The 25,116-nt window shown below is 41.8% G+C and overlaps 1 protein-coding gene across 1 annotated transcript in view; it reads right to left on the bottom strand.

Annotated features, from left to right (window-relative positions):
* The window catches only part of PLEKHG7 (pleckstrin homology and RhoGEF domain containing G7), a gene marked incomplete at both ends in the record, with an annotated part of 79,289 nt that extends 60,333 nt beyond the window's left edge, over positions 1 to 18,956 (bottom strand). The window contains 4 exon segments of the mRNA XM_079714242.1: positions 1,551 to 1,678; positions 17,581 to 17,603; positions 18,105 to 18,461; positions 18,465 to 18,956. Of these exon segments, the coding sequence (XP_079570368.1) occupies positions 1,551 to 1,678; positions 17,581 to 17,603; positions 18,105 to 18,461; positions 18,465 to 18,956 (1,000 nt within the window).
* Positions 18,957 to 25,116: the final 6,160 nt, after the last annotated feature.

The raw sequence follows: 25,116 nt of genomic DNA, 5'->3' as shown, positions 1-25,116 counted from the left end.
TAGAGAAGAGGGCATGGAGGGATATGGTGAAGAATGTTGCATATCTTTTATTCCGTGGTATCTACTGTGATGCCAGGCACACATGCCTAGCAGAGAACTTAACAAAGAACACCATGCAGCAATTATGACCTTGTTCCTTAGCATGCTGGTTCTCAAACTTTAGCTGGTATCAGAATCACCTGGGGGGGGGCTTATTAAAAAACATATTGCTGGGCCCCACCCCCAGAGTTTCTAATTCAGAAGGTGTGGCATGGGACCCCAGAATTTCCCAGGCAATGCTGAAGCTGTTAGTCTGGGACCAGTATTTGAGAAGTACTGCTTTAGTTTTTAACCAGTTTAGAGCATTTGCAAAGCATCACAGAACATGTACTAACCTCTTAAGGTTATGCTGTGTTTAGAACTAGCTCTAATTTCTAGGGGCCTGTCCTTGAGTAGATCACTTAATTCCCTCTTGGTTCATTCATTTGGGCATTTGGATTGTTGTGTCACATAGGACAGCAGATGTGAAAGGGCTCTATAAAGAGTGAAGAGCTATACAAATGTTAGTTATGCTTTATTCACAGCTGCCTGTGTAACGGGTGGTTGATGCAGGTTGGTGGAGCGTTTACAGGGTTAGGACTCAGGAGTCTCGATCCCATCCCTCTGACACAAACCAGCTGGCACCATGGCTAGGCCACTTCTCCTTTCTGGGTCTCACTTGGCACATACGTGAATGAGGAAAGAGCGTGGTGGTTTTCCATGTGTGTTGTCACAGGCTATCCTGGGCTTCTAGGGATGCCCTGGAGGTGAGTCTTTGGGACCTGCCTCATTTTCAAGCACTACAACTGCACCTGGATCTGTTTTATAGACTGGATTTCCAAGTAAGGATTCTTTTGTAAAAAGAGCTCTGCTAAGAACAAAACCAGTTTAGAAACTACCAGGATGGATGATGATCTTGAAGTCTCCTTTTAGCTCTCAAAGGCTACCATCAGAATCATGGGAATGTGTCCTGAACACCACAATTGTTCTTTTCTTTCACAACTGAGTTCAAAATGCAGATTTATCCCTAAGCCCGCCTCTCTCTAATCTGCTCTAACAGTAATCTGCTGTCACTGGGCCCGCTGCCTCCACACGGTACCACCGTGGTTAGAAGATACCAGTGTGAGGTTGAAGGCCAGAACAGGGTGGGGGGTGGCATTACAACAATGACAGCGACGCTGCCCACCAGCCCAGAGAGGGCATTCTGCTCCAGGATGGTGACCGTCACTGGTGTACCTGTTCCAGGCCCTAGATGTGGGGTATATTATTTGACAAGAGGACCTTTTGAGGAAAGGTCTATACCTTATCCATCCCTTATCCATCTCTGTAAGTGGAATGCCCAAAACCAAGAGCGGTATTCAGCTGGTTCCAGTAACTCATGGCTGATGCTTGTCCTAATTGGTGAGACATCTGTTCTAATGTGTCAGTGCCCATGTTCTATCAGTCATTAAATATTCTGAAAATACCTTTTGCTTATTATAACACCCATCCCATAGCAGGTATGTAATATAAGTATGCTGAATGGACAGGACCTGAATTCAGCAGCAGAAGTGGGTGGCACAGGTAATCGGCAGTTCCATCTGACACCAGAAGGTCCCCGGGGAACACCTCAAGTCCAGATAAGTTGAGCACCACAGAACTCCTCCTGTGCTCGTAGAATCTGTGTTTAAGAGATGGAAGGAGAGAGCTTACAGCTTACGTGCCCATGCACGGGCACTCGGAAGTGACTGCTGGCAGCCTGATTAATGCCTGCTTTTTCAGGAGGCCACTCCAGGCTCCAGGCATGGAGGGCTGTGATGACCCACCCACCTCCCCATGTTTGACACCTTTTTGAGCCTTATTGACTGCTTATGATTTTGACTAATCCAAAGCAGAATAGCTCGCCTGAAAGTGTCAACATAAACATACTGGATATGTTCTGACTCAGGAGGACACTAGGAGAAAGCCCTTAAACACAAGAGTCTTTGCCAGTTATGAATATGGCCTCAGAGGGAACAGGATGCATGGGCATGGCCATGGCCATGACACCCCTAGATATTGGAGGCTGGTTGTTTAAAGGCAGCCCTTTTGTTTTTCCTAGAGAAAAATGAGGACTGTTGTTGGAAAAGCTTAGCAAACAGGCCTATCTACCTTCTCCTTTCTTCCACCGTATTTCATGAAACTTCCTGTCTGTTGGATGTTCAGAAAATAAATGCTTGACATCAGACACAGTGGGGAGTAGCTCCAAAGCCACTGGGCATTTGCTCTGTGATCACTAAGGAACAAAATGGGTGAGGAATGATTGCATTGAATTGTAAGGATTTTCAGAGCTTGCCCCTAATAGCTGTTCAGATATTCCTTTAGTCTATTTTGAGAATGAGAGATGCAATTCCTTCTATTTACTGACCAATGTAACCTCTAAATTCTCTTTTCATCAACAAATAGCTTAGCATACAGGTTACTTTACATACAAAGGAATTTTGTAAGTCTGACTTAGTCCCTCCTGGCTTCAGATAAACACATTTTTAAAGCAACCACAGAAGCCTTCCCTAATCTGGCCCAGTTACCTTCCTAATATTCTTTACTTTGCAATTTATTCTCTGGAAACAGGGAATGGATTGTAATTTTCCACACAAAATGTTTCACACGTCAGTGACTTAGCTGGGAATGCTCTGCCCTCTCTGAACCTGTCTAACTCCTATTCATCCCATGAGATTTAGGGCCATGGATTATCTAAGTAACTTTACAGGAATTACTTAGATAAAATCAGGCTCAGATTTATTCAATTAGCTGCATTTCCTGGCATTTTAAAATCTGTTTTGACTGGCCTTTCTCTCTTCTTTTTTTTTTTATTGGAGAATTTTAGAGTAATGTCGCAGGCACTGCTAGCTGCCCAGCCAGCATGCATGCTCTCCACTTTTATTATTATCAAAACCCTGCTTTGTTGGGGGTGGCATGTGCCAAGTTAATGCACGGACAAGCCCTGACTGCCCTGCCGCAATCTGGCCAACAAGATTTAAATGCAAGTTGCAGGGTGTGGCTTCTGGGAAAAAATTTTCGAAGGGGACAGAGGTGGCTAGCTTCTTCCTTTTACCTTTTGCCCTTTGTCCTTCTTGTTGTCATGAATACGGCTTGATACCTGAAAGTATACCTGTGACCTTGCAAAGATAACAGAACAGGAAAACAGAAGCCTGGCAGGATGCCGACATCTGTCCTGGCCTGGGCTCTGGTTATGTTATAAGAGAAACATTTTTTATTTGCTTAGGTTGTTCTAGTTTGGTTGTTACATGCAGACAAATGCTGTCTTAACTGCCGCATATCTCCTCATCCTGGACTTCCTTCTCCAAGAATGTCATCTTTCAGCATTCTGCACTCTTATTTGACTTTTTCACCATCTATGTATGATGAGGTTTGTAACAAAATCATTAGAGTGACAACTACTCACAACTCTCCCTTTCTTGTTATTTGCCAACCCGATGTCCATGGTGGTTATGAGGATAGAGGGGGCTGAATTAGGTGGGAGTTGGAAAAGTTACAGTAATTTGAATGAGATATACAATTCTAGTTTCTTCATTTTGCAAACAGGACATTGGAACTCATACATAATGAATTAACAGTATACAAATCCAGCCAGGAATTTTCACAGTGCTATGCAAAAGGTATTAGATAATATAAACTTCTTCTTGGGAGCCCCAAGAAGTCCCCTGAAAAGAAATATTAGAAGCTTCCCTGTGAACTTTATACTTCTCTTGATAAAGACCCTGGAAGCATACAATGAGATTTGGTGTTTATGGGGATAGAGGGGATTGGGAACAGTACAGTAATTTGAATGAGAAATGTAAGCTAGGTAGACTTTGGGGAAAGAAGTTTACTCTTCTGAGCTTCAACTCTAGACGGTACACAATCTGATAACTATTATGAATTTGGCATGAGTCTATAAGCTATCTTTATATTCCCTGGGGACCTCAGAGAGGACATAACGAATGGTGGAGTGTAGAAGAATTAGTCTTCCCCGGCCTCCTCTAGGCTGGTTTATATGTTTCTCTTCCATGCTTCTACAGTTCTCTGGAGCAGTGGTTAAGAATGTGGAGTCAAATTGCCCGATTTTAATCTTAGCTGTGTGACCTTGATTGAGCAAGTAACCTCTCTGGCCCTGACTGCCATCTGTGAAATGTAGACAATAATCATACCTACTAAAAAGGGAGACGACTCAAATCAATAGAATTAGAAATGAAAAAGGAGAAGTAACAACTGACACTGCAGAAATACAAAAGATCATGAGAGATTACTACAAGCAACTCTATGCCAATAAAATGAACAACCTGGAAGAAATGGACAAATTCTTAGAAATGCACAAGCTGCCAAGACTGAATCAGGAAGAAATAGAAAATATCAACAGACCAATCACAAGCACTGACATTGAAACTGTGATTAAACATCTTCCAACAAACAAAAGCCCAGGACCAGATGGCTTCACAGGTGAATTCTATCAAAGATTTAGAGAAGAGCTAACACCTATCCTTCTCAAACTCTTCCAAAATATAGCAGAGGGAGGAACACTCCCAAACTCATTCTACGAGGCCACCATCACCCTGATACCAAAACCAGACAAAGACGTCACAAAGAAAGAAAACTACAGGCCAATATCACTGATGAACATAGATGCAAAAATCCTCAACAAAATACTAGCAAACAGAATCCAACAGCACATTAAAAGGATCATATACCATGATCAAGTGGGGTTTATTCCAGGAATGCAAGGATTCTTCAATATACGCAAATCAATCAACGTGATACACCATATTAACAAATTGAAGGAGAAAAACCATATGATCATCTCAATAGATGCAGAAAAAGCTTTCGACAAAATTCAACACCCATTTATGATAAAAACCCTGCAGAAAGTAGGCAAAGAGGGAACTTTCCTTAACATAATAAAGGTCATATATGACAAACCCATAGCCAACATCGTCCTCAGTGGTGAAAAACTGAAACCATTTCCACTAAGATCAGGAACAAGACAAGGCTGCCCACTCCCACCACTCTTATTCAACATAGTTTTGGAAGTTTTAGCCACAGCAATCAGAGAAGAAAAGGAAATAAAAGGAATCCAAATCAGAAAAGAAGAAGTAAAGCTGTCACTGTTTGCAGATGACATGATACTATACATAGAGAATCCTAAAGATGCTACCAGAAAACTACTAGAGCTAATCAATGAATTTGGTAAAGTAGCAGGATACAAAATTAATGCACAGAAATCTCTGGCATTCCTGTACACTAATGATGAAAAATCTGAAAGTGAAATCAAGAAAACACTCCCATTTACCATTGCAACAAAAAGAATAAAATATCTAGGAATAAACCTACCTAAGGAGATAAAAGACCTGTATGCAGAAAATTATAAGACACTGATGAAAGAAATTAAAGATGATACAAACAGATGGAGAGATATACCATGTTCCTGGATTGGAAGAATCAATGTTGTGAAAATGACTCTACTACCCAAAGCAATCTACAGATTCAATGCAATCCCTATCAAACTACCACTGGCATTTTTCACAGAACTAGAACAAAAAATTTCACAATTTGTATGGAAACACAAAAGACCCCGAATAGCCAAAGCAATCTTGAGAACGAAAAACGGAGCTGGAGGAATCAGGCTCCCTGACTTCAGACTATACTATAAAGCTACAGTAATCAAGACAGTGTGGTACTGGCACAAAAACAGAAAGATAGATCAATGGAACAAGATAGAAAGCCCAGAGATAAACCCACGGACATATGGTCACCTTATCTTTGATAAAGGAGGCAGGAATGTACAGTGGAGAAAGGACAGCCTCTTCAATAAGTGGTGCTGGGAAAACTGGACAGGTACATGTAAAAATATGATATTAGAGCACTCCCTAACACCATACACAAAAAGAAGCTCAAAATGGATTAAAGACCTAAATGTAAGGCCAGACACTATCAAACTCTTAGAGGAAAATTTAGGCAGAACACTCTATGACATAAATCACACCAAGACCCTTTTGGACCCACCTCCTAGAGAAATGGAAATAAAAACAAAAATAAACACATGGGACCTAATGAAACTTCAAAGCTTTTGCACAGCAAAGGAAACCATAAACAAGACCAAAAGACAACCCTCAGAATGGGAGAAAATACTTGCAAATGAAGCAACTGACAAAGGATTAATCTCCAAAATTTATAAGCAGCTCATGCAGCTCAGTAACAAAAAAACAAACAACCCAATCCAAAAATGGGCAGAAGACCTAAATAGACATTTCTCCAAAGAAGATATACGGACTGCCAACAAACACATGAAAGAATGCTCAACATCATTAATCATTAGAGAAATGCAAATCAAAACTACAATGAGATATCATCTCACACCAGTCAGAATGGCCATCATCAAAAAATCTAGAAACAGTAAATGCTGGAGAGGGTGTGGAGAAAAGGGAACACTCTTGCACTGCTGGTGGAAATGTGAATTGGTACAGCCACTATGGAAAACAGTATGGAGGTTCCTTAAAAAACTACAAATAGAACTACCATACGACCCAGCAATCCCACTACTGGGCATATACCCTGAGAAAACCATAATTCAAAAAGAGTCATGTACCAGAATGTTCATTGCAGCTCTATTTACCATAGCCCAGAGATGGAAACAACCTAAGTGTCCATCATCAGATGAATGGATAAAGAAGATGTGGCACATATATACAATGGAATATTACTCAGCCATAAAAAGAAATGAAATTGAGCTATTTGTAATGAGGTGGATAGACCTAGAGTCTGTCATACAGAGTGAAGTAAGTCAGAAAGAGAAAGACAAATAGCGTATGCTAACACATATATATGGAATTTAAGAAAAAAAAAAAACATGTCATGAAGAACCTAGGGGTAAAACAGGATTAAAGACACAGACCTACTTGAGAATGGACTTGAGGATATGGGGAGGGGGAAGGGTAAGCTGTGACAAAGCGAGAGAGAGGCATGGACATATATACACTACCAAATGTAAGGTAGATAGCTAGTGGGAAGCAGCCGCAGAGCACAGGGAGATCAGCTCGGTGCTTTGTGACCGCCTGGATGGGTGGGATAGGGAGGGTGGGAGGGAGGGAGACGCAAGAGGGAAGGGATATGGGAGCATATGTATATGTATAACTGATTCAGTTTGTTATCAAGCAGAAACTAATACACCATTGTGAAGCAATTATACACCAATAAAGTTGTAAAAAAAGAAAAATCATACCTACTTCTTGTGTGAGGATCAGCTGATCAACATAAAGCGCTTAGATCCATGTCTGGAATTTAGTAAGCTGTCAATAAATGTGATTATGTTGGTTGTTGAATATATTATAATATCATGTTCTATTTATGTGTCTGTTTATTCCACTAGACTGCTACCTCCTTCCTTGCAAGAAGCATGTCTTATAATTTGTGTTGGTGGGTGCCCATTTAGTACTCAATCCATTGTTACTGATGAACACGAATGAATAAAAGACTCTTCTGATGTTGCCCTCCCTCGAGGAAAGTATCTTACTTTATAAGGTAGTTTTGCAGATTCATGTCTTACCTCCTCTCCTTTTATCCTAAGTTCCTACCTCCTGGTCTAAATCCCTGTGTTTAGTAAGGGCTCAATAAATATTTGTTCAGTAAATGAATAATAACCAAACCTGTATACACTGAGTCATCCATCTCTCTACTTTCCTGACGTGATCTCCTGCAGAATGTGTACTCCACTCATAGCTAGCTACTCACTGTTCTTTAAACTCACCCTGCACTTCATGCCTCCATGCCTTGGCTCAGGTAGTTTCCATCTGCCTGCCTATCTCCACTGAGCCTGACACACTCATGTTCATCTCTAAATTCCCACTTAGAGGCTCTCCCTCCAGAAGTCTTTTCTGATCTGCTCAGAGAGGGCCAATTCTCTCTCTCCCTACTCCCACCTTGCCTCTTTATAATTATTTCATTGAAGGCTCATGCTGTGTCTTATATATCATAGAGTCTAAGCACCGAATATGGAACCTGACATAGAATAGGTAATCAAATAAGCTTGTTGAATGAATAACTATATTGACCTATAGAATGATATCCAGATAGTCCTCAAATGAATTTGCTTTTCCATTCTGGATCATAATTGTATAATTATATGCATATACAATACACAAAGTGCAATTTGAGTCTCCACCACAGCCTTTAAAGGTGATTAAGTTACCCCTATCCATTTCTTCCTTGTCTGGGCTTCTGACATAAGGCATCCATTTGGGAGCACCCAGGGCAGGTTTTGGAGTTCCATGTGCACATATGGAGCACAGGGAAGACAACTAGCTTGCATAGTGCTTGAGCCATGACCTTGGCTTTGTTGCCTTAGTGTTCAAAACCCAGTGATGCTCATTCTGGAATGGGAGGCATGCCCCTGGGAGGGCGTAACAGAAGCTCTGATGACATTCTTACATTCATCAGAATAGGGCACTGGTTAATAAAAATATCAAGAATTACAGTTATAACCAGAGACTTAGGAAAACAACAAGAAAGAACATCTGCACATACTATCATGCAGAGACATGAATTGGTACAGAAAACCTGCCCTTGCATCACCCATGCCTGGCAGCCGACTAGACTTCTGGGCACTCTGCACAGGATCCCATGCCTGTGTCAGCCAGGGCTGCTCATCATTGGATTAGTGATATTAATGCAAATAGTTGCAATGAATTCAGAATGACTTTGCATTTAGGTCTCTTGTGGGGAGGGGTGTTGGTGGTTCCAAATTGGTATTTTATTTTTGCTATTCTAAAAGGACTGCTTCTCATAAGACATGGCATGCACACAGGGTCACTGTATCCAGTTCTGGATTGATTATCCACTGGAAGCAATCACTGTAATAAATTCAGACTTTTTATCTCCCTCCCCCAAACAAAATGGTATGTGCATGGGGTCATGGCATCCTGTGTGAAGAGGGTGGGGAAGAGAATTTTTTGGTACCTAATTTCCTCAGAGGGAGATTACACTAAGGAATGAGCTGATAATAACTGCAAAATGTTTGGGGTGTGGCTGGCAGGCCACTGTCACTGTGTAACTACAGTATAGCTTCTTGCTACCCTTTATTTGTTTGAAAAAGTACACTAAACAAACATCCATGGGAAACACTTTTTTTTTTTTCTTTTTTTTTGGTTTTTGGTTCAATGCTTGGCTGTTCTGGTTCTTTGTTTCAGGACAAAATTCTGGACCCAGGAGGTTGTATAACTAACTGGGTGCCTGACCCAGATTTCGCAGCCCTCTCGGGCTTGCCAGCCACCCCACTCCCCACAAACCCAAACACAACCACACTTTCACTAACCCTGAGCTGCGCTGCCCCAGGCCGGTCAGATCTGAAGGGACTAGTCCCATGGTTGCTGGAATAATCTTGTCTCCTTTCTGGTACCAGAATTTCTCCTTTTTCTGTCTTCTGCTGAAGATCCAAAGGTCCACGGTGTGGGCTGGGACGGCAACAATTTAGAGAATCCAGAGAATGCTCCCCCCCTCAGCTGAGCAGGCCGCACACTCACGTGTCACACTCAGGAATGAGCTTGTGCTCACGTGTTGGTGCCAGAAAAGTTTCTGGTAGGGGAAGTGTGTCCCCCAGTAGATCTCAAACACATACACTTTGTAAAGAACAGATTGGTCACGGTGAATATTATTCTAACTTAAAATCAGCTGGCACTTCCTGAGCATGGGCTCTCACTAGACATTCTGTTAAGAGCTTTACACGCATTATCATATTGATTTTCACAAGTGCTCTATGAAGTGGAAATTACTGTTCTCATTATAGAGCTGAGGAAACTGAAGCTTAGAAGGACAGGAACTCACTTAAGGTCTCATTGTTAGTGAACAACAGAGCAAGAATTCAATTCAAATACCCAAGTCTGACTCCAAAAAGACTTGTAAATGGAAGGAGAGAAAAAGATACTACAAACCATTTCAAAGCACTAAGCATTTTTAAAAATTGATATAATGGTGGTTATTACTTTAGATAAAAGAGGGTGTGTAGTGGGTTGAATGGAAACCCCTGCCCCCCGCCCCAATATATGTCCATCTCTTCACTCCTGGAGCCTGTGAATGTGATCTTATTTGTAAAAGGAGTCTTTGCAGATATAATTAAAAGATCTCGAGATGAGGTTATTTTGGATTATCCGAGTGGGCTCTAAATCCCATGACCTGCGTACTTATAAGAGATACTTAGAGAAGAGACACAAATAGGAGAGAAGGCCACGTGAAGACAGAGGCAGAGATTAAAGTAATGCAGCCATAGCCCAGGAACGCCTGCATGAAGAAGCAAGGAAAGGTCCTCCCCTACAGCTTTGAGAGGGAGGGTGGCTCTGCTGACACCTTGATTTTGGACTTGTGGCTCCCAGAATTCTCAGAGCATAAATTTCTGTTGTTTTTAAGCCACCAGTTAGTGGTAATTTATTACGACAGCCACAGGAGACGAGTGAAGGGCGCAATGCAATTGAATGGCAAGGGCACCTGACTTAGGACTGTGATTCCCAACTCTGACCTTCATTACGTGTGACCTTGGCATGTCGCTTCCCAGGGCCTCAGTTTCCTTATGTGGAAAACAACTTTGAGTGAGACCCTTTCCATCCCTCATGATCTATGAATCGAGGGTTTAGGTTTGCTCTTATCTTCCCTGCCAGTGGGTGGGGCAGTCATTATGTGATGACCTTTATCTTGGCAGAAATGTTTGAAGATGAATAATTAAAGCTCCTCCTTCAGAAATATGACAAATATATCATTTGCATTTTTTCAAAAACAGATTCCTTGGGTTTAACATACACACACCACACTGTATAAGACAAATAACCAGCAAGGACCTATTGTATAGCACAGGGAACTCTACCCTATATTCTGTGATAACCTATATAAGAGAATCTGAAAAAGGATGAATATACGTATATGTATAACTGAATCACTTTGCTGTACACCTGAAACTAACAAAATATTGTAAATCAACTCCAATAAAATTAAAAAATAAAAAAAACTGCAAGTAAAGATTCCTTTTGTACAGGGGGCTTAAGCCAAGGACTACTGGGCTCTAATTCCCAGGTGCAAATTTTAAAGGAAAATAACAAAGATACTAGAGAATATGGGGAGGGAGGTTTGCAACTGCCCTATAGTGATATGTGTGTCTTAATGGAGTAAAAATTTTGTTGAAGGTACTAGTGTTTGGATAAGGCACAGCCTAATCCTTCCCCTCTGCTGTGAATGTTGCCCAATGTTGTTTTTTTTTTTTTACCTTAATAAAAGTACAATTGAGTTTTTTATTCTAATATTTTTTCAATTTCACTGTTGTAGACTGACGATAGTAAGATAACCCAAAGGTTTTTTATCAGGCAAGCTTATCAGGCCTCATTCCTTGTCTGATAGTGAAATTCACGGTAAATGTACCTTTTCCAGCAGGCGGTTTTCCAGTAACTGTGTGACTAGAAAAAGCAGGTGTTCTATTTTAGGAACCATAGTGTTCTACCCTATGGTAGAGATATAGTGCAAATGGGAATGCTTGCTTATAACTGAGTTGATTATACAGGAAGAGCCAATTAAGAATAACAATCTTTAAAAAAAATCCCTTTTAAGAAGTAATCAACAGATAAATGACAACTCAACTGCCACTTTATGGAACTGTAGCTTTCTCGGTTAAATCTGGGAAATATTTTTTCATTATGAGTCTCACAAGATTGTTAGGAACTTTCCTTTGATTATAATTTCCCATTTTCTACCGAAATGTTCCATTTGCTGAAAATCCAACGGAGACGGGAAAATGAATGGGGAGCCTCTAGCTTACTGTCCAAGGTCTGGCACAGAGCGGACACTTCATGAATGTGGAGTGAACAAATGGAACCCATCCCGACACAGTCTGAACACAGAAACAGAGACAGTCTTTGGAGGCCCAACTGCATGGAAAACACACCATGCTGTGACATTTTGGGCTCAATCAGTAATGGTTATTAAACACACATGTGTTCAGAGCACCAGGGTAGCTGCTGATACTGGTAACTTTCTAGAACTCTCGCCGTCTTTCGAGGCTACTGCCTTTTCTGGACAAGAGTCAAAATACTACCCAGTGGGATCAAACCATACTTGTACAAATCCCCAACAACCCAACGTACACTCAAGAGATGAACAGAAAACAGATTAGGAAGATGGGGGAGGTTGAAAAGAGCTAGAGAGAGATAAACAAATGGTTGGAGGAGAAAATTTCCAAAAAGGGATTATACAATTTCCCCTACGAGGCTTGACCTAACCTAACTAACCAACAAATGCACTTCCTTTTTTCTTCCTTAAACTTTCATTGAACATCTACTATGTGCCGGGTAGTGTTCTAGACACTAGGGATACAGCAATGAACAAAACAGGCACAACTCCTGCTGTCATGGAGTTTACATTCTGGGGGAGCTGATGCCAGTGCAAAAATAACACATGGTTCCTGATGTGAAAGGAAGCTGCCAGTTCCCACTCTAGCCTCCAGCCATGCCCGGATCAAGAAGGCTTCCCTGATGCCCTGAGGCTGCAGTCTCCTCTTCCGACTAATTAACAGTATTCATGTGTCTCATCACAAGGGAAAAAACTGTAACTATGTGTGGTGATGGATGTTAACTAAACTTATTGTGGTGATCATTTTGCAATATATACATATTTCAGATCATTATGCTGTACACCTTAAACTTATATAATGTTCTATGTCAATTATATCTCAATACAATTGGAGGAAAAAAGAAAGCAACACAATAAAATATGATACTATGGAGAGCTGAGATTTAAATAAAGCAAGCAAACAAACAAATAAAATAACCAATATGCCATCTATTAATCATTAGTTAGTAACTTTCTAATAAGCTTTTAAGCTCAACAGTTGAGACAGGGCCTTCTCCCCTTATGGCGTTTACTTAGAGTTTACAGACAGTGCTAGCTACACAATAGGTTTTAGGTAAAAGTCTGGGGAGGATTTAACATTGTATTGAATCTAACATTTAGACACATTAGATGAACTTCCTGTGATTGATCATTTCACTCTGGGGTCAGAATATTTTAGAAAGATTAAGTCAGTGACTTGCATACAGGAAGTGCTAAATGAATGAATGAATGAATGAATGATGGTTTCTTAAAAAAGGTAATATTTAAGTTACACTATTTATCATATCAAAAGCCTATTGGATGGGTACTACTGTTGACCCTTGAACAACACAGGTTTGAACTGAGGCGGTCCACTTATATGCAGATTTTTTTTTCATGAAATACTACAGTACTAAACCATCCGTGGTTGGTTGAATCCACTGGTTACTGAACCTTAGATAAGGAAGGCAGACCGTAAAGTTATATGCAAATTTTTGACTGCAGAGGGTCAGCATCCCTAACCCCTGTGCTGTTGATGGGTCAGCTGTATCTGTATCTCCACTTCACAGATGAAGACTTTGAGGTTTTGAGTTGTTCACAGCCTTGCCCAAGGTCACGCTGCCAGAGAAGTAGAGATAGAATTCAAACCCAGGGAGTTTGATTCCAGTAATTCTTAGCACCATGCCGTGCTGCAACCCCACACCCCAACCCCCCAGGGTAACTCCAGATAAATCTGGCTTTGGGAAGCGCTTTACTGGCATTCAATGTTTTTGTCTGGTCTCTTCCTTGTCATTTTGTTTTCATGTTTTGGATATATTTAGGTTTTCTTTCCTATTTCTTTTGAGCACTGGAAGGTTAGTCTGTTCTCATAGATGTAATAGTATGTACATTTCCTTTCTCAGTTTCAGGGCTGACTAAAAAGTCAGGTGAGACAGTTTTCTGTGATTATTGATTTTAAGGGGTGCCAGGAAGGTGTCCCTACCCACAAAATCCCTCCACTCGCTTCCTGATGTTTAAAATTCCACTAACATGGCTTCATTGCTTGGATTCAAGTCATGTCCTCTGTTAAAATTCAAATACATCGGGGACAGATAAGTAAACTGTAAGCCAAGCAGCCTGCCTGTCATCCTTCCACCCATCCTTTCCTTCAGTAAGTATTCTGGAGACAGACTCTAGCTGAGTAATAGCTGCTGAGATGAAGGGTAAATAAGTGGTCTCTGCCGTCAGGAAGATCTTGTTTCTGAAAGGAGACGGATGTGAAAGAAATACAATACAGTGTTTTAGGTACTATGATGGAGGCATTTATGAGGTGTAGGGAAACCCAAAAGGGATAAATACACTGCTCTCCTTGGAAAGATGAGTGTATATATGCCTTAAGCCTGAAGTCCTTCACACTTTAGTAAGAATGAATTGTAAAGACTGTTTTCCAGGAGGCACAGTTTGGTGATAGGAGAAAAAAGTTTAGAATGAGTGTTAATTCACTGGAATGTTATATATAGGCAGAGGGAACAACAATAAAAAAAAAAGTCCACAAAGAAAAACCTGGAATCAAAGTCAACACTGAGCTGATTTCAGAAATGAGAGGAGATTGGGCCCTTCTCATTTATATAAGCCTGCCCAATTGTCAGGCCATGTGTTACAACACTATATTAAAAGAAAAATTTTTGCAAAAGGGCTACAAGGAAAAAAAAAAGTTGCTGTGATTGGCTGACAGCCACAGAGGCAAGCATTTCTTAACTGAACATACCAGGGTCAGCAAACCTTCTCTATAAAGTGCCACAGAGTAAATATTTTAGGCTTTGTGAGCCATATGGTCTCTGTAGTGTCTACTCAATTCTGTGGTTGCAGTGCGAAAGCAGCCACGGACAGTATTTAAATGAATAGATGTGGCTGTGTTCCAACACAACTTTATTTACAAAATCAGGTAGTGGGCCGAATTTGGGCCATAGGCTATATAGTCTGCTAGCCCCTGGTTTATACCATCTCATAGGCATATTAAAGGCCTAAGTTAAATAAGTTTAAGTATGTTTTAAATAAAGTTTAAATAAGTTTTTGAGGTGAGTACCCCAGCTCCTCAATGGACATCAGGGCCTCGTGCAGAGCCCTTTCTTTACCTTACACTATCTGACTACAAGGCCTGGGAAGTAGCCATCTGCAGGAAGAAGCCCTTTGAACAAATGGCTGCTGAAAAGACTGCAGTGACAGGAAGGAGAGAGAGAGAGAAGGAGCAAAAGACAGGCAGACAGAGGATCTTTGTGCCAAAGACGGTTACCTGTTTACCAAAAATTCATGCTTCTGGTGAACTTTTGATTAAAAAAGTATAGATTGAGCGGTCTGCAGCTGATGCAAAATTACTTCTTTTTAGCAGTAATGCATGAATGTTTATTAAACATATTTTTTATAGTTACTTAGCCTTTCATTTATTCATTCAATAAACATTGCCTACTACATGCCAAGTATTGGACTAAGTCCTGAAAAAAACAATACTGAACAATTCAGGGTCATTACCAGACATCAAGATGTCTAAATTACTTCCCCTCTGATTCCCTGTTGCGATTTTCTGTAACCTCCCACTATTTTGTAGTATGTGATTGTGACATACTGAACCTCACAGAACTTTTTAAGGCCTCAAGCCCTCTGACCAAGTTTTCCCTTTGCATCTTTTAAGACTATTTCTGTTATTGCCTCACAAAGATTCTGCAGGTCAATAAAAGTTACCTGCATGTCATCTTTTGCAAATGGCTTGGTGTGTCCCATCAGTTAGCCTTTATATCTGCTAACTCCATCTTACACACAAAGCTGGACAGACTTTACCTGCTCTAGGAAGCATTCCTTGATTAAAGACTCTCAGATATATGTATCTCCATCCACGATGCTTTCTCTAGTCAACTATCCACTCAAAATATCCACTCAGATGTTCCATAGGTCCTCAAATTCAACATGTTCAAACTTACATCCCACCTACCCATATCCCCTTCTCCCTTCCAAGGTTACCTAGATCAGAGAATGGAACCATTTGCCACCTAACAGTGGAAGCCATAAGCTCGGAAGTCCTTCTTGACAACTTCCTTCCACTCTCCCCTGATGGTCTACTATTCACAAAGTCTAGGTGATGGTATCTCTTGAACCGAAATACTTCCTTCTAACTCCACTGCCTTCATCAGAGCCTAACCTACCAACCTCTCATACCTGAACATTCTAATTGTTCTGCTGGAATCCACTCTCATCTAACTCTCATGTCTACCCAGTATCCATATGATCATATCAATCCATTCAGTGGTTTCACACTGCTCTTAGGGTAAAGAACAAAATTCCTAAACACCCTATTAGACTCTGCATGACTGACTCTAAGCAACATCATCTTTTTCTGACACTACTCTCTTTTTCACTTGCTCTGACACATCTGAATTAGGTGTCATTTTAGAGCTTTATTCTGGTTCACACCTGTGTAAGATTTCCATTAAAGGACGCTTTCTTCACCAACCCTTGCATCCAAACACTTTGCCATATAATACTTAAGTGTTCTCCCACTGCGGGTGACACATTATTTTTTGCCCTTGAGTTCAGCCACGTGACTTGCTTTGGCCTGTAGAATCAGACAAGGTACAGAGCCCAGGGTCCAAGAGGCCTTGCATGTTTCCATTTATCCTCTTGAACCTCTCCCCTCACCACAAGAACATGCCCCGTGTAGAAATTTGGTTCCATGAAAAGGATGAGGGACATGTGGAGTGAACTACCTAGCTGAGCGCAGCCTAGATCAACTGATCCTCAATGGTCACACAGATTTATAAGAAACAATACCAGGTTGTTGTTTTAAGCCACTGAGGTTTGGGGTGGTTTGTTATCTAGCAATAGCTAGCTGATATACTAACACAATACTCTGTATTTGCCTATGGCTTTGTAAATATCCTCTACCTTAGCTGACATTTAGGTCAACTAGGGTTAAAAATAAACAAAGACTGCATAGATGGATCTCATCCTTCCTACTATGAACAGCAAACCTGCTTGAGGATTGAGGTCCAGTAATAAAACAATAGCTAATTTCCTGAGGATTCCTCCATGACTTTCCAAATGAACTGAGGGCTTTCCCACCAATCCTATAAATTGAGTGGATGTAATTGGGCTTGGATCCTTCCCTGACTGCCACAGAAGCTCTTCATCCCTGAAAGAAATGGCAAATCCACTGCCACAGCTGGGGGACCAAGCTGAAAGTTCAGAGCTGGTTTCTGAAGTGACACAATCTACCTGCATTCTAGATAAAAGCACAGTCTGTCATAACAGGCATTTAAAAGGTCATCCTAGATTTAAACAGCACATCATGTTCCTTTTATCCTTGTCCTCTGAATTTCTCTTTGAAAAGTTGTTGAATGTTTCTGGCCTTTACATTTTCTCTTCCTGACAAAACCTATTACTGGTGGATGTTAATTAAGCCACAGGACCAAGTCATTGACAATTCAAAATGAAAACCATGCTCACCTGTGGCTGTCATACGGCTGCCCCAAAAGCCACAGCAAAATGCTGGGTGCTTAAAGGAGACTCTTGAAATTACGACTCTTTCACCCATAATATGAAGAGTGACTTGAGGGATGTAAAACAAAGTGCCCTGATTAACACACCATCAGGTTTGCTATGTCAGAACAGAAGTAAAAGACAGTAAAAGTAAACAGTCAACAGACTTCGTAGCACTAGAGAAAATAAAGACACACATACCTGGACTGATGCAATTCTTCTCTCTGAAATAAATTTTAAAAATACATGTTTTAGTCTTGCTCAAACCCACCCAAAATTCCAAAGCAGACATCTTGAAGGGAGAGGTCATTAACTTTCCTAGCTAAAATGTTTTGGATTTTTCTTTTCGGGGGATAAGGTTAGAACATTAGAAGTTTGCTCTTTCTGCCTTTTTAAACCAGCCACGCCAGGTGGCCTTCACATAGCGCCAGATTTGCTAGAGGGCCACCTTTACTCTCTAACGACTGACAGACAATCTCTAGCCTGGGTTCTTTCTTAAAGTGCCTTCAAGTATATTGAAGAAGAAAGTGAGCTCGACCTCCACGCTCCTTCCCCAAACTGCTGCACCCCTTTTACTTGACAGCCAACTGTCCTAAAGACTGTGCGTCCCCCCAGCCGTCTCGCAACACAGCACCCCACCCCGCGACCGGGCAATATGGCAACCTGGAGGCTTACTATGCTTTGCATCCACCAAATGAGAGGCAGGAGGCTTAGAACTGTGTTACCTGAGGCCTGGGGACCTGAGGGGCGCGGCTGGGTGCTGGCTGGCCTCCACTCCGTGGAAGGGAGGCCTGAGGAAGCGACCCCTCGTTGAGGGGCTGAGGCACGGGAAGGGCAAGCTCATCACTGGGCGCCATGTGGAGCTCAAACGAGTCGGCTGCGTTGAGTGCCCTTTTGGGGTCCGGAGGCAATCTTGAGTGGAGTCTCACGGGCCACAGGGAGTGCGAAGACTCCTCTGGGCTTCCAAACAGCCCGCTGGAGAGACGATGCGGGGAGCCGGAAGTCTCCTTGCAGCTGCCCCGGGTGAGCACCTCAAACGCCGCCGCGGGCTGAGGCGGCGCATGCGCAGTGCCTGCGCACGCTCACGCACGCCCACGCACGCTCTCGCAGCTGCGGCCCCTTAACCTCCTCAGTGTGGCCGAGGTGGATACGCGGCCCGGGGCTTGCCGGTCAAAGTGGAGAAGTTTCCCCTGGTTCTGACAGTGCTTCTTGGACAGGCTTTCCAGGGGGGGTCGAGGAGAGGACCCGCAGTCTGGGCGCTGCACCTCCGGGAAGGATGGCTCCGTCTCCTCCACGCCACTAAGAGGCCCGGTTGTTGGCAGCTTCCAGGGGACGCCGTCAGAGTTGCTGTTCTCCCGAGCGCACTGAGGTTGCACCTTCGGGTGCCTCTCTTCCTCAGGTGTGTCTTCGTCCTTTTCCAGAGGATAACTGCAAGCAGGTGGCTGCATCTTTAATGAGGAAGAGCAGAGTTCGGAATCTGTTGCAAACAAGGAGACGGAGGTGAGAAAAAAGGTGTCTGAACTTTCACATAAAAACTTATAATTCACCAGAGCAGATAGGGAATGCCCGGTTAACATTAGTATCTGTTATGTTTTGTAGATAATTAACATTAGTGAGTCCAGTCTTCCCGTCTAAATTGTTTACGTATTGAAATTTGTTTATGTTACCGAATTAAGTCGTTTGGACCTTGCTCTGTGCCTCAATGGGGGAGAGTTCTTTTTTCCATTGGGGTTCGAATAGGTGAATACGAAACCCAAGCGGAGATGGACACAGTGCAAGCTTTACTTAGTGGCCAAAGAATGAGGAAGCGGGAACTGCGTTTGCAGACCAACCTCTCGCCCAAGTGGCGAGAGTGATTTAAAGAGTAAAGACAAAGGGAGGAGGAGTGAGGCTAATTGTGGGGAGGCTTATGCGTTAGTCTACCAGGAAGGGGCAGGGCTTTTTCCGAGGAAGTGGGGTGCCACCCCCTTTGTATCCTTTTTTGGTCCTTAATGTCTGGTCCTGGCTGCCGGTAGGTGTGTCACATAATATCTTAATATAGTAAAATCAATGCATAATGAGACAGGATCTGTTGGGCGTCAGATTCATGCCATCTTAGTCCCAGCTGGTTTCATCTGTTTTCTTTGTTCGTAGCTTGCTTTCTTATCTCTGGACCCTTTAACTTAAAGATTTGTGTTCACTCCTGCTAAATAAAGGTGGGGTGGGGGGCATTTAGCAGGTTTTGAGCAAGGACAGTCCTGCTAACTGTGGAGGTTGATGGGTTCTGATTAAAGACCTGGAGCAGCTCTGGCAACATTTACCTGTTACTTAATATCCCTTCCAGTTCAAACAAAAAAGCTTTTAAAAACCTTGGTGATCTAAGAGATTTCTTGGAAGCCACAAAGCTCATCAGCTTTTGATTATTCCATTTTAAGAGAATCAAATATACATTCAATTTCCCTTACATTCTGCATTTATATATGTATGCATATGTGTATATGTGCTTTGGAGTATTCCAGGGATATAAGGATGAGAGAACAAGAAAAATGAGACCCCCTTCCCTCAAGGTTTAAATTACAGAATGAGACATAATTTCAAAGATAGTTATGCAAAGTATTTGGCAAGAGGCATTTTAGATTTTCTCCATCCCCGTGTTCTGGAAAAATAACTCACCAGTTTGAAAAGAAAAACCGAGATGTCACGCAGATATTGCCCTGCTTCTCGTGATTAGAGGTGCTTTCTATGATTCACTAATGCAGAATTACCTCCCAATTAAGCTCTTCTCATGTTTAAGCAAATCTGATTCTACCATGGTGTAAATATGTTCATGGTGACATGGAAATGAGTTACTGCTATTCCGTTATTTTGTAGTTTTCCATCTGAAGAAAGTAGTTGCCTGTGGGAAAGCATCAGTCCTTACCCATCCTATCAACTATTGCATAAGAGGCAACTCCTGATTATTTACAGATCTGGTGTGGGACTGTGGAGCAAATAATAACCGTTTTGCCTTGCCATGGGCAACGTAGGAGGCGGTTTCAGGCTGTACGTGGCTTGTTAGTGGATGGAACATCAGTACTTGACCACATATTCTGAGATCTCCAATAATAACTGCAGCAAGTCTATAATTCTTTTTTTTTTTTGGGCCATGCTGCACAGCTTGCGGGATCTCTGTTCTGTGACCAGGGTTTGAACCCAGGTCACAGCAGTGAAAGCCCAGAATCCCAACCACTAGACCACCAGGGAACTCCCAGCAAGTCTATAATTCTAAAGCAATCTGTAACCCTTCAGGAATGGACACATTTGGATTGCCCAGTTTTAAGGATAGCTAATAATTTACTCTTTTAGTGCTGTATAATTTTAATTTCACTGACAACACTTTTTAGAACTTTTTCTATGGTGTATCATTTACCTCCTCAATTTGATAATAGAGTATACTGACCACCGGAAAATTCTTGATGACCTGTCCTCCTATGTTGTGACTCATGAGACTAGATGACATACAGTATTATGACTGTTTATTGTAGTTCCATGGAGGCTAATTGTTATAGGTTTTTAATAGCATATGATTATTTACCCCATACGAAATAGCCTCACACTGATGTACTCCCGAGTTTTTAGTCATTACTTCTCCTTATAGTTTTGTACTTGCCTATGGCAGTTACTTTGTTTCCTTTAATTTGTTTCTTCTAATCTGTTTCAGGGGTAGAAGTCCAATAACCCTGTGTCAAGAGAATTAATAGACTCTTAGATTTATTCTTACCGGTAAAGGGGAAGAGCCCAACATCATGACATTGTCATGACGATTCTGTGAGATTGATTTGGGGGACTCTGTGTTCTCTTATGTTTACTCCCTGGCTCTCATCTGGTTTAAAGCCAAGTGACACTAAAAGGTACTGGATTTTAGATTGGAGAGTTGTTTAAGGAACTACTTAGATACCAACTAAAGTCAGTTCGATTCTTACTACAAAAGAAATCTGAAATTCTTAATGCTGGGTTTGCTTTCATATTTTGAGCCGAGGACTCAAATGTTACAGGACTTCACATATAGAACAAAAATGTATGAGGTACCCTTATTTTGGGGGTGAGGAGAGACAGTAATACTTGCTAGGAAACTTACATTTTAGTTAAGGTGAGGTTGAACTGGTTTTGATTTTAGATTGGTAATTTCTGGCTGACACCAGCCTCACAGGAGAAGAATGAAAAGACCCATTTTGACCACTGCTGAAAACAGGTGTATTAGGTCTCTTTTCAGGTCCTTTACTGGAGGGCCAGTTCCTCATTCTCCCAACAAACAAATGCCTGAGCTGAGGACTGGAGTTACAGGTACTTCCAACACACATACACACCCAGGGGACTTTATTCCGTTCCCCTTCATAGCATTGTCCAAGTTCTAGGCAGCAGCATGGTTAAAGGAGTTCAGTATGTTTACACGGTCACTTGTATAATAGTTCTATCAGAATTCTTGGTCCTTGGGTTTCCCCTCTGTTTTTGTGCCTTCTTTCTCCTCCTTAGAGGGGTTAGGACACTGCTTCAGATTTCCTTTCTCGTTGTCCTGACATAGGGTGTGGCAGTCTGTAGGTGGTTATTATACCGAATGGGACTTAAGGGTCATTAAGTATTGTTTACTGGCCAGTGTCTCATATATTGGAACCCAGGCAGTAGTAACTGCTGACATGACCCACTGCAGAACTGGAGAAACTTTAACTACAGCGGAGCTCTGGGAGGCCGTTTGCTGAGAAGGGAAGCCCGAGCTCTAGAGTTACCGATCTGCTTGCTCTCTTTGCCTCACCAGCTAGCCCTGTGACCTGGGATAATCCACTCCCCCTGTGTCAGCCTCCAGGCCACACTTACAAAAGGATATTAAAGTCCCTCCCTCACAAGCTCCTTGCAGATAATGGCTGAGGCTCCTGGGAGGCCCTCCCTAAATGATTATCCCCGTGGATCTGGTAGGAAGCCATAAGTTAACAGAAGAATTCAGGCTAACTCTTCTCCTTTATGTTCTCTAAAAGACTAAATCAGTAAATGCTCATTATAAAGTAAATCCACCAGGCTTTGACCTCCCAAGCTTTAAGAAGCCAACAGCCACCACCCACGCTGTTAGGGGAAGCAACCTCAGTGTACTCGAAATTAAACCACACACATTAATGATTCACCCATTCTACTTAGACCTGACCGAGACCAGCAAGACAGGACCAAGAGAAGCTGGTAGCAACAGGATCTGACCAAATGAAAAGTGCAAGAGGGTAAGCCAGATAGCAGCTGAACGGCCTCTAATACCGGCAAGATGGTCTGCTTCTGAAGGTGACATTGTCCATGTGGGTCGTGACAAGGTAATCAGCAGAACCACACAGTGAGCTGCCAGGCAAGGGTTCAGAAGAACAAGTTCCACACCTGTAACAATGAACCCTCCTGGCCGAGCACAGGCACATTTGATGGGAGCTGAAATGAGGAACTGGCCTCTCCCCTCCTTAGAGACTTTTCTAGGTATTTGTTTATGAAAAAGCCTAAGGGGAAGCGAGTTCAGAATCTAAGACCGCCTAAGAAAAAGTCAGGTGATTTGTTGCTACTGAATGGTAGCAACAGACTGATCCAATACAGAAATGATGCAGATGTGGCTTTTTACTTCCCCTTCAGGTGCTCAGTGATCATCACTGATAGTTCAGTGAGACAGTTCTAGGTTTCTTATCTGTTTATTTTCTCCAAAGTTCTGAGAAGTCATTCCTTTCAGCCTTACTTTGCTTACATCCTAAAACATTTTGTTTGGATCTATTTACTTAGTGGAATGTTTTGATAAGCATTGAATAATAGAGGAAATGATCACTGCACTTGGGAACACATTTGTGAGCATTAATTTTCAAGTAGTTAAAAGGCAGATGGAAAGGGATTTGTATCTACCAGCATTCTCATTAGAGCAGTACCCCAGAGAACCTTTATTTGGTGTCTAGGTGGAGATATGGCATACATTCCCAAGAATGTATGCAGTCTTAAAAGATATTTCTGCAGACTCTTTATAAAAACAAATTCAAACGAATTATAATTCAGTCTAATTTACTGAAGTTGTCATTGTTTAGAATCATTACAGATACTTACTGTGAAGCTTTCTCTAGGTCAGTGGTTCTCAAAGTGGGGTCCCTGGGTCAAAAGCATCAGCACCACTTGCGAACTTGTTTGAAAGGCTAATTCTTGCCTCTTCCCACCTCCTGCATTGGAATCTCTGGGGGTGGGGCCCACAGTCTACGTTTTAACAAGCCCTCCCTGTGATTCTTACATGCGTTAAAAATTTGAGAGCTGCTGCCTTAGGGGGTAAAAAGGTCTAATTTATAGATGTTGGCTTTGTGATAACCCTTGCATTTGTCTTTAATCCTCTCATGTTGGTCTTATTAGAACATCACTTACTTAGAACTTTGAAAAATGACTCGACCTTCTCCCTTTACCACCATTGTCACTGTTGCTGCCAAACCCAAAACGCAGTATCAAGGGCATTTCTCTATTTTGCCATCATGGAGCCAGCATAAAATAGTCTGAGCTCCTGCCAAAGCTGTCTAGAAATGAATTGTTTCACTTTGGGAAGAAAGAAAAATGAATAAAGTATTTTAGCTTTTGGTTTGTGGAAACGAAGGTCGTACTTCATCTGCAAGTCCCCTCACGCACACAAGATTGTACAACCGTCTCTCCTGGGGGATAATGATAATGGGATATTTGACACCCATCCCCAAATTTCCAACCTCTGGTTGTATCTTAAATAAGAAAATTAAGAGTGTACAGAAAAGTCACAAAGGATTATCAGGAAAAAAAATAGTGCAACCTCTAAAGAGTAAAAGGGACAGGGAAGCATTGGATGGGGAAGGGATACCATGATGGAAAGGTGATCCTGGAGGGTCAGCTTCTCCTTCAGGACCTAGGGCAACTCCTTGAAACCAAGGTGGCCCTTTATCTCTCCAGTACTTCGGAAGGGGCAGCTTTTCTTATGTTTTTGCTTCCTCCTTACTTGATCGTGGTAAGTCTTCACTGGGGAGAAAACCACTTGGGATGTGCCCCTTACAAAGTCTAAAGCCTGACAGCCTCTTTTTGTATCATGAATACCTAGATCTGAGGCTGTAAGCTGTGGAATTCTGACTGGTCTTCCAGCTTTTTTTTTTTTAGTTAATTGTTTAAAATTGGAGTGGAGTTGATTTACAATATTGTGTTAGTTTCTGCTGCACAGCAAAGTGAGTCAGTTATACATATACATGTATTCACTCTTTTTTAGATTCTATTCCCATATAGGTCATTACAGAGTATTGAATAGAGTTCCCTGTGCTATACAGAAGGTCCTTATTAGTTATCTATTTTATAAATAGTAGTGTGTATATGTCAATCCCAATCTGCCAGTTTATCCCTCCCCCACCTTTCCCCCTTGGTAACCATAAGTTTCTTTTCTATGTCTGTGTGGCCTTCCAGCTTAAAAAAAAAAATCTGACATTAAAAATTAGGAGATTTTATAGAAAATTTTGGAATGCAAGGGTTTTAGAAAAATTAACAATTCTGGCAACACTACATTCATATTCCCACAATTCCATATCTATATAAAAGGACTAGATTTGAGGACAGGCTCCCTGTTTCAGGTAGGACAAGCAGTGACCAGTTCACCATACTCTCTGCTTCTCCCAGCCTTCCTGACATAGGCTGATGCTGGCTCTCATTTATCTTTGTGCTTATAGAGTTTTATTTCTTGTAACAGAACCACAAAGAATGGCCCCAAAACAGAAACAACCCCAG

The sequence above is a fragment of the Hyperoodon ampullatus genome, assembly GCF_949752795.1.
Source record: "Hyperoodon ampullatus genome assembly, chromosome: 11".
Taxonomy (NCBI): domain Eukaryota; kingdom Metazoa; phylum Chordata; class Mammalia; order Artiodactyla; family Ziphiidae; genus Hyperoodon; species Hyperoodon ampullatus.
Note: the sequence above shows the minus strand (reverse complement) of the source record. Positions and strands in the feature narration are given on the sequence as shown.